The sequence below is a fragment of the Coptis chinensis genome, chromosome 3 (assembly GCF_015680905.1).
Source record: "Coptis chinensis isolate HL-2020 chromosome 3, ASM1568090v1, whole genome shotgun sequence".
In the NCBI taxonomy this organism is placed as follows: Eukaryota; Viridiplantae; Streptophyta; class Magnoliopsida; order Ranunculales; family Ranunculaceae; genus Coptis; species Coptis chinensis.
Window position 1 is genome coordinate 121,472,856 of NC_141458.1, and position 9,695 is coordinate 121,482,550.

Genomic DNA, 9,695 nt, shown 5'->3' on the forward strand with positions numbered 1-9,695 from the left:
TCCCATAGAGGAGATTCTGCCATCTGTATTTTGACGGACGACACTCTTTCTGCCTTCTGAGAGTGCTTTCTGTGCTTTAACTTTCAACGTAAGTTTAGAAAATATTAAACAGAGAGCACACTTTCTGCCGTCCGTATTAATTTGGCACTTCGACTTCAAAACCTCAATTAGAACTGTTTTTCAGTTTTCACATGGCATATTTTACTTGGCTGGCTAAAACTGCCAAAAAAAAAAAAAAAAAAAAACTTAGGTGGCACCTTTTAGCAGCTCCCCATTGGACTTGCTCTTACTGCTACTGTGCTACATAATCTCCGTGTTCTTCACTACAAATTACCATCCTGCTAGGCTCCTACCTACAAATTACCCTAAAGGCTACATACTAAGTCACTAATTTCGTGTCCATGGAAAAAAACTTGCTAATTTTCACTCCGTTTTAAGACTTCATCTTTTACCCTTTGCCAACATTATAAAAGACAACTGACAAGAATATGTCAGAAGGGACGCAGTCTCGGATAATTGATGCAGATAGTATCTCTGAAGCATTGAAGAACTGGCAAATAGATCACCTTCTACAAATAAAAATAGTGGATACATAACCCAGAAGGGAGTAATGTGTGAACTGGTGACTGATACGGCCTTTAGAGGATCTACACTTCTAAGTTCTAAAATGGCTCTAACAAGGTATAGAGACATGCTATTTTACACAGAAACATTAAGCATTCACACGATAGCACACCCATTTCAAAGTTTCCAGGTTACCGTGATTCATAGACTATACCAACTCAATTGTAGAGAGCCCAGATATATCCAGTGTGTCTGCGAGATGGAACCAATCACCATATACAAATGCTGAGAAGGTATATACCATCATATACTATTCACTGGTCCTTTCAAAATTAAATTGAAACATCATCAGGCTTGCATCCTTTACAGGTCAGCACCATCTGGTATCAACACTACAGAACCAGTTGTTTTACGATTTTCAAGATCTGCATGAGCTTGTGCTGCTTGTGAAAGAGGGTAAGTGTGGTTAACGCGAACCCGCAACACACCAGATGCAACATTGGTAAACAGTTCTCCAGCAGCTTTTAGTAGCTCATCTCGAGCTTCTATGTAGTGAAAGAGTGAGGGCTTTGTTAAGAACAACGATTTTGCAGCAAGTGCAGACAACGGAATGGGGTCTATTAGACCTGACGCCTGCCCAAAGCTAACCATGTATCCAGAAGTCTTCAAACATGCTAGTGATCCCTGAAAAAACGTACCTCCAACATAAGAATCCGAAATTGGTACAATAAACCAAAACAGGGAATTTTTTGTATCTTATGATGTACTAAAACAGTTGGTAAGTGGTATACACAAAAGCATAGAAAACTATTTAGTTTACTTGTCCTCATGTAACCATACATCAAGTAACACAATATGAATGTTTTACAAATATTTTCAATATTTTCTTTTTTGGAACATGATAAAGTTCCAATAGATAGGAATAAATACTCACGAGCTAACAGCTCTTCCCAATCTCCTAAGTCAATACAGAATTTAAAAGTGGTAGGTCTTTCCTATTCAAAATCCCTTTTATAGTAAGACTAATCAGTCTATTATCTAAAACACACAGACAGTTTCCCTGGCATGTGTGTTTTCTACAAAGTCTACATCGTAAAGTATCTTTTCTTACAGAGCCTACCTGGAATGTATCTTTTCCTACAGAGTCGTAGACAACATCAACTCCTTTGCCCGATGTTATCGTGTTGACCGCAGCAACAAAATCCTCATGAGTGTAGATTATGATGTGGTGGCATCCATCTTCTTTGGCTTGAGTTGCCTTCTCTTCTGTTGATACAGTTCCAATTACAGTGGCGCCAAGGGCATTTGCCCACTGGCACAAAAGATACCCGACTCCTCCAGCTGCTGCATGAATAAGGACTGTGTGTCCAGCTTCTACCTTCATAAACATAAACCACACATCTCAGAACAAAAAGATCACTAACTAAACTATCTAGGAAAAACATTCAGGAGGAGAGCACTACAAGCAGAAACAATTCATTTTCTTGGGATAAACATCAAACATTACTCATTAGTGTGTACCATGTAAAAATTGTGAAGAAAATTCACTATTCATTTACAGTAGAGAATTTCCAAACAACGAAAATGAAACAATTGGTAAAATAGAAACAGAAAATACTGATTACGTGATTTTTAGTGAATGTGTACATAAAGGAATTCATGCATTATGTTCCCCATCTTACATCTCTCTCTTTCGAAAACATTTGGGGTCTTAAAACCTTAGGTGGACATGTCCTAGTGGTATTAAACTTCATAATTTTCCAATGAGCTACTGCAATTGAAGTTAAAATAAAGTTTAAGGTACCAAACGACTGAAATTATAAACAAACCTTGAAGCATTGGCGTAGTAAGAACCAAGCTGTCATTCCTTTTAGCATGACAGAAGCGCCAACAATAGGATCTATAGAAGATGGGACAGATACCACGGCACTTGCAGGAAGGATCTGTTCTTCAGTGTATGAACCCATTGGACCTCCCCCATAACCAACAACATCTCCAACATTCCTTCCAGTTAATCCAGGACCAACAGCTGTCACCGTCCCAACTGCTTCTCTGCCTGATTAAGGGAAGAGAGAGACCTTTCAACAATTTAATCTCACCCTACACTTTCATGTTTTATTTTATTTTTAATGTTTTTTTGCAGCAGATGCATAGTATCCACTGTATAATTTAGCCTTTTTTTCCTTTCAAAAGTACAACTTCACCCACCTATACCAAGACAGATATAATAAAATAAAGTTGAAAAATGCAGCCAGTTTCTGCCTCTCCTGTATCGATTGAGCATGGAGGGAAGCTCAACCGTCCCTCCTCATCCAGAGATGAAAACCAAATTGATTCATATTCTACCACCATACTTATCATCCAAAAATATGAAAATATTGTTATGTTATGCTAAAGAAGAAACTTTGAAATTCGTGCAGAAGTGATCCATGTAAAGTTTATCAAGTTTTAAAATTTGGAGACCTGTAGTCACAATTCATATAATGATTATCATGCTCTAGAAACACATAACGCACCAGGAATAAAAGGCAATGTAGCAGCTTTGTGATCTCCTCTGCGAATTTGAACATCAATGAAGTTGAGACCAATAGCCTTGTTCTTCACACGAATCTCACCCTCACCTGGCTCTCCTATTTCAACATCCTCCCACTTCAAAACCTGCAAGTAGTTCAAGAAGTAGATTAATGTCCTAACCGTTACACAAATGTATGAATAAACAATAAGATCTTGTTTTAACCCAATTCAATCCAATATGAGGTGCACTGTGAATTTACATCTGTACTATAAAACTCAAAATGGTTCCAGATTCAAACCCAAAAACATAAATAGTGGCTCAGGTAATAGGTAAAACATATCTTTAGATAGTCTAGAGCTTATTATAAGGCGTCTAGGGTTCTAGATTTTAGTGGTATTCTGGCGACTAGATCATTTGCACTAAGAACCCTCAGAAACTTGAAAGTCTTCTACTCATGAAAGAGTCCCTTAACCAAAAGTCACTCTTAGTGCTAGATATCCGTATAAGAGACTATTGTCCCTATAACCCTATTGTATCTTCTTATAGATAGACGCCCTAGTTCATTTGATGGGCTAATGTCTCATATAAGAAAATCAATGCATCTCCCTTCATTAAATACATTGCATCTCTTACTTTGTACCTCGCCTCTCTAAAATTGTACAGGAGGAGAAAGCGGGGAAAGTTTATCAGAACTTGATGCAGGTAGGGGTCTGCTTAACCCTAAACTTCTTTCCAATGATGACAGTTCTAAGACAAACAATTTCGTCAAACTCGCAAAAACACACCAACATCTTCCAAAATTCGTTCAAGAGTTGTTTACAGTAAATGGTTTAGAAGGATAAATGGTTTGACAATCTTGAAATAATGGAAAAGCAAAAATAAATGTTAAGTGATTCCGAATTGATTTTATCATCTTGATCCTAGGCCAGGGCGATCGCCTAGGCGCATATTAGCTTAGAACATCCAGAGTAGACTAAACTTCAACGTGAGAGAAAAATTCATACAAAAGTAGCAGTGAACATTCTGTTGCCTCAGTGGTCTAAGTTTTACGATTTCTACTTTGTTATATTTTCCATACATTAATAAGTTAACCTCTAGTTATTACCCAAAAACAAGTTTCCAATAATGATCACAAATTCAGTTTGAGACTTTTTAGTAATAATCCAAACAAAATATTATTACCTCAGGTCCACCCTGCTCATGTACTCTAATTGCTTTCACCATCTTTATCACAACTTCTTAAGCTGATGCTCTTCTTTTAATTATTGTTATTGCTACTTGACTACTTGGGTTAATTTTTTTTTCTAGAAAGCCCCATGTACGTGGAGTGTGGAAGATATTTTTTTCGATATTCCGAAAATGATTGTTTCGGTTTTTCAGAATATGACGACGATATGGAGTTATGGACCCAATTTGCTGTTACTTCCAATTTCTGGTGTCAACTTTGGTCGACCAAGTTTTCGAAGATTTTGAATGTTTGACTAAAGATCGAATATACTTGTGATATAACATTAGACTTAAGCAGACGTTATAGACTGATTTCCAAATGTGTTCCACTCATTTTTGTTTTTTTTTGTTTTTGATGGTGATCCACTCATTTGGTTATCTATAATCCATCTGTATGTCCTTCTGTTCTATGTTAAATGGATACGGTATCTCCTAGAATAAGGTATAAATTGTACGTAGTACGATAAGGTTGAAATCTCAAAGATACCCACGTGGGTAGGGGACTCAATTAGGTTAGATCTATTAAATTCAAATTTTCAAAGCTTATGTAGGAGATTGCATGTACTTAACACAGTATTATTAAGCATTTTATTACTTGGGTATTTGGCTTAGTCACAATCCAGGAAGGCTGAAGTTTAATTAAGAATATTAATTACTTGGTTTCATGGTGCATAAATTAGGAAGATCGTGCACTTTGATTTCAGTTGAATTCATTAGGACAAGCTAAGTGCATTATGCACTGTCTAATACTCTAATGTCTATATCCACTTGTAATTTGTAATCACAAGTAGCTAGGGGAGTGCTAGCAAAATAGTGTGCCTGGTCCCAATACGATCTTTGCCCTTGATACTGTTGGTAAAGGTCCACTATCATATACCTTGCTGGATATATATGCCCGTATAAACAAATGGAAAGCTATCCAAAATATATAGATATAAGTATATAACAAGCGCGAATTAGTTTAGCAAATCGTACCATGATTTAACAGGTAAGCAGTAAGAAGATCCCATTGTTGAAGTAGGGTGGTTCGTATGTATTTTAGTGAGGCACTCAGGGAAGGGTTTTGTACGTACCCTAGAGACCGAGATCCTTATCCACCCATTAACACGATTTGATGAAACGGTAATTTGGTGAAAATGACTTGTACTGATGAACTGTTTATTAACCCTAAGTCCCCAACTGTGAGGGACATCATTGTTCAGACATTTGCTTAAATTTTTTTTTTTTTTTTTTTCGATAAATACATTTGCTTAGGTAAATGTATAGTGAGCGTGAGTGTTGTATTAAGCTAAAAATTAAATAAGTGTAACGCCTAAAAATACTTTTCGCCACGAAGACTGTGAAGCACGGCTCCATCACCATTACAACCAGGTCAAGATTTTGCCACACCTTATCTTTCAAAGGGGCCCAACCGCCCAACGTGCAGACATATAGTCCGTCAATGTTGGACATACTGTGGTTGTGTTGTCAAATCATTGCTTATATACTAATTAACAGTTAATAACCCTAGCTAGTTGCAAAATTTTGAGTAGTTGATCTGGATCCTGGAATATCAACCCAAAATGGACGCTATCATATACGTGAAGTGTCTAACTGTATATACCAAAAAAAAAAGTGAAGTGTATAATTGATGGATTATTTAAGAAAAGAAAAAAAAAATGAGTCAAACTTTTGTGCGAAACGTGACAAATGTGGTTTTCCATTTGTATGAAATGTACAGTACTCAAAACTAGGTTTCCAAACGTTGGCGAAAGTTACTCAATCGTCCTTCAATTCCTAGTTATGAACAGATCACTGAGAATCTTGACACCTTTGGCCCCTCAAAGATCTCATTTCTCAACCTACTACATATATCTCCTCTTTCTCCCTCCTTTTCTATTTGATATTCATACTAAAGAAAGCATGGAGAATTACATGTATCCTTTAAACCCTTTACAACAAAGAGATGGGCTGTTGGTACAGATCTCCTCAACCCCTCTCCAGGAACAAGACATAGCCCATGAAAACTCTCCACTGTCTAAAGGTCGTGATCTTGCCAATAAAAGCCGAGGCACCAAGTCATTGTTGGATGCCTCTGGATGCGAAAAGAAGATTGTACATCGTGATTTTGAGCGGCAAAGAAGACAAGAAATGAGTCAGTTATACTCATCCCTTCGATCGTTACTCCCTATTGAATATGTCAAGGTTAATTAATTAACTACTACTTTTAGCTGAGTTTATAATGATTTAAGAGAATTTGTGTAATGTGCTTTTGTGTTTGATTGAGCTTGTTTTATGAATGACTAGGGAAAGCGGTCCATTTCTGATCACATGAATGAGGCAACTAATTATATAAAGCACTTAGAGAAGAAGATCCAAGAGTTGAGAGGCAAGAGAGACAAGCTTAAGAGGTTGTCCAATTTTAGTGCAACTAATACTCCGGGAGAAAGCTTGTTTGGGCCTGATTTTGCAACAGTGACGCAGTGTTGGAAAGGAGTGGAAGTTGTTGTTGGTAGCAGCTTGAAGAATGGGGAGTTTTCTCTTTCAAAAGTGCTGGAAGTATTGGCTGAAGAAGGATTGAGTGTAGTAAGCTGTGTTACAGCTAAAGTGAATGGCAGGTTAATGCACACAATTCAGTCTGAGGTATGGTCATTTTCTCCATCTAAGTTCAGATATCCGGCCGTAGGGTTTTTTTTGCAAGATATATTTCTTAGATGCACAGTACATAGCCTACACCCTAATTAAAGTTTCCAAGTGAATATACAGGTCAGCAATCAAGCATGCATCGATCCATCCAGCCTTCAACAAAAGCTTGTGAGTTTAAGTCAATCCGCTTCCTATGCTCCGCTTGCATGATTCGATGTTCGGTGATTTTGATTCTACAAATATAGGACCTCCTTAAAATAGTCTAATGTTTAATTTTCAGTGTTAGTGTATGATGAGGTTCCACAAAGTTTTTTTCCCTATCAACTTGAATCTTTAATTAAATCTATGTTGTTTTCTGGGATTTTCGTCGAACTGTTAAGTTGGCCACTACAACATACTATAAGATGCATAGCCTACTTATAAGTTATAACTGTGGGAGAAGAAAGACAAGAGCGTGGGTCGCGCCCTTGGACAGGCAAAGTCGAGAGCGGGGCGCACTCAATCGCCTGGAGGTTCATCAAGGCCAAAAGCGCGGGTCGCGCCTCTAACAAGACTAATGTGAGCGCGGGTCGTGCCCTAGTTGGTTTTTGACAGAAGTTTGACAGATTCGTATGTTTTCTATAAAGGAAAGTCTCCAATCCTTTTAGAAACAATAGACACGAATATGCACTCATGTTGTGCTATATAAACACCTATGTAACACAAAACCAAGATCAATCAAGCAATATAAAAACTTTCTTCTCCCGTGGACGTAAGTTGCCGCATTGGCATCGAACTACTATAAATCATTGTGTTTTATCTCTTTAATTTGGTGTTAAATTCTACATGGTATTAGAGCGGAGCTCTTAATCTCTCCTCTAATCCAACCTAAATAAACAAAACACTATGACAGATCCAAAGTCTGCTGTTACAACAGAGACTGATTTTAATCCCGGTTGGAAGCTGTCATCAATTTTTTTGAATGAAACAAAATATATACCTTGGTCTAGGGCTGTTTCGCTATCTCTGGGTGGCAAGAGAAAATTGGGATTTGTTAATGGTACAAAAGTGTGTCCTGCCATTAATGATGTCGAATATGAGAATTGGGTTTCCAATGATCAGCTTGTTCAATCTTAGTTGCTCAATTCGATGGAGTTAACTATTGCTGGAATATTTACTTTCTCTGATTTTGCAAAGGAGATAAGGGATTCAATTGAAGATTTATACGGAAATCAGAACAATTCTGCCCGTGTGTTTAAACTTCAACTTGCAATCAGTGATTTACAACAAGATGAGAAAACTTTTACATAACACTTTGGAAATTTGAAGAAATTGTGGGATGAGTTAAACATTTATCGTCCACACACCACAGATGCTAAAACTCTTTTGAAACGGGCTGAAAAGGATAAAATCTTCACAGTTTTTCGTAGTCTTAAACCAGAATATGAAAATCTGGAAAGCAATATTCTAATGGAAAGCACTCTTCCATCACTTGCTGCTGTTTGTACTACTATTCAGAGAGAGGAAACTAGGAAGAAAACCATGAATTTCGAGGATGAAGTCATCAATCTCTAAATCCACTGTATTAATTGCAGAAAACAACTTTCGAAAGAAGTCACAGGAATTTGAAAAAGGTAAGGGAAAAAGGGAACCGTCTCATTGTGATCATTGTGGAAAGAACTGGCACACCAAGGACCGTTGTTGGGAATTATATCCGCATCTTGAAAAGGAAAAGAAACTATCCAAGAAAGAGCATGCCGCAGTAGCCGATACATCAATGTCCAACTAAGATATTAGTCATCAGTTGAGTCAAATTCTTCAACAACTCACTAAGTCCATGCCATCTAGCAAAGGTCAGTATGGCTTGACTCATGTGTCAGGTAATTTACATGCCTATTTTACTATGCTAGAAAATAGTAACTTATGGATAATTGATTCGGGGGCTATTAATCATATGGCTAATTGCCCTGCCTCTGTCCATAATTTTGTGTCCAAAACTGAAAAACATAATATCTCCATAGCCAATGGTTCCTACTGTTCCCATTCTAGGTAGTGGTCAAGTGGATTTTTTTTAATTAAAGTCTCAAAAGTGATGCTCTAGTTGTATTCTTTCCTTCCCTGTCCAACTTTTATCTGTTGGCAAACTTACAAATTCTTTAAATTGTGATGTCATTTTTTCTCCTAATTATGTTGTCTTTCAGGATCGAAAGTCGAAGAGGACAATTAGTGAAGGAATTTATTCCAATGGACTCTATTTGTTAAAGTCGAATAAGAAGGCATGTCAAACTAGTGGTTTGTTTGAGAGTCGCATTTTGCATAAAAGACTTGGGCACCCATCTAGTCATGTCCTGTCAAATTTGTTTCCGCATGTTTCTATAAACTCTGATGATGTTTGTCAATTTTCTAAACAAACTTGTTTACCGTTTCCAAACTCGCATTCTATGTCTAATAAATTGTTTGAGTTAATTCACTCAAATTTATGGGGACTTGCTCCCTCTAATTCTTATGATATCCATAGGTATTTTGTGTTGTTTATTGATGATAAATCTCGTGCTACATGGCTATATTTGTTGAAATAAAAGACTGATGTTGTGAATGGTTTCAAGGATTTTCATAATATGATTACTAATTAGTTTGCTGGAAAAATCAAAACTTTTAAATCTGACAATGGCATCTGAGTTTTGCAAAGGTTTGTTACCTGAGTACCTTCGTAGCCAGGGGATAATTCATCAAACTAGCTGTGTTGGCACACCTCAGCAGAATGGCGTGGCTGAAAGAAAGAACA

At 37.1% G+C, this 9,695-nt stretch overlaps 2 protein-coding genes across 5 annotated transcripts; one reads left to right on the forward strand and one right to left on the reverse strand.

Annotated features, from left to right (window-relative positions):
• Nucleotides 1-548: 548 nt before the first annotated feature.
• On the reverse strand, nt 549-4,634 carry LOC147513858 (uncharacterized). Of its 2 annotated transcripts, none has more exons than XM_086597168.1 (5): nt 4,262-4,634; nt 3,081-3,222; nt 2,394-2,620; nt 1,685-1,942; nt 549-1,248 (listed from the first exon to the last, which is right to left on the reverse strand). In XM_086597168.1, the coding sequence occupies exons 1-5, from the start codon at nt 4,301-4,303 to the stop codon at nt 928-930; spliced, it is 990 nt and encodes a 329-aa protein (XP_086453294.1). In that variant the 5' UTR covers nt 4,304-4,634; the 3' UTR covers nt 549-927. The 2 variants fall into 2 exon arrangements, with proteins under 2 accessions (XP_086453294.1, XP_086453295.1); XM_086597169.1 differs by lacking the exon at nt 4,262-4,634 and adding an exon at nt 4,084-4,157.
• Nucleotides 4,635-5,948: 1,314 nt separating this feature from the next.
• On the forward strand, nt 5,949-9,380 carry LOC147513859 (transcription factor bHLH36-like). Of its 3 annotated transcripts, XM_086597171.1 has the most exons (5): nt 5,949-6,490; nt 6,593-6,928; nt 7,052-7,099; nt 8,506-8,763; nt 9,112-9,380. In XM_086597171.1, exons 1-4 carry the CDS (start codon nt 5,996-5,998, stop codon nt 8,674-8,676), a joined length of 1,050 nt encoding a protein of 349 aa, XP_086453297.1. In that variant the 5' UTR covers nt 5,949-5,995; the 3' UTR covers nt 8,677-8,763; nt 9,112-9,380. The 3 variants fall into 3 exon arrangements, with proteins under 3 accessions (XP_086453297.1, XP_086453298.1, XP_086453299.1); XM_086597172.1 differs by lacking the exons at nt 8,506-8,763; nt 9,112-9,380 and adding an exon at nt 7,312-7,675; XM_086597173.1 differs by lacking the exons at nt 8,506-8,763; nt 9,112-9,380 and adding an exon at nt 7,335-7,471 and having other exon boundaries at nt 5,955-6,490.
• Nucleotides 9,381-9,695: the final 315 nt, after the last annotated feature.

Excerpts from the sequence above, each read along its gene's own strand:
- LOC147513859 (XM_086597171.1), top strand. The coding sequence starts at position 5,996 with ATGTGGTTTTCCATTTGTATGAAATGTACAGTACTCAAAACTAGGTTT. Across the intron at positions 6,491-6,592 it reads TCCCTATTGAATATGTCAAG|GGAAAGCGGTCCATTTCTGA; the intron begins GTTAATTAATTA and ends ATGAATGACTAG. Across the intron at positions 7,100-8,505 it reads CCAGCCTTCAACAAAAGCTT|AAAACAACTTTCGAAAGAAG; the intron begins GTGAGTTTAAGT and ends TATTAATTGCAG.
- LOC147513858 (XM_086597168.1), bottom strand. The coding sequence starts at position 4,303 with ATGGTGAAAGCAATTAGAGTACATGAGCAGGGTGGACCTGAG. Across the intron at positions 3,223-4,261 it reads ATGAGCAGGGTGGACCTGAG|GTTTTGAAGTGGGAGGATGT; the intron begins GTAATAATATTT and ends AACTACTTGCAG. Across the intron at positions 2,621-3,080 it reads TACATTGCCTTTTATTCCTG|GCAGAGAAGCAGTTGGGACG; the intron begins GTGCGTTATGTG and ends TCCCTTAATCAG.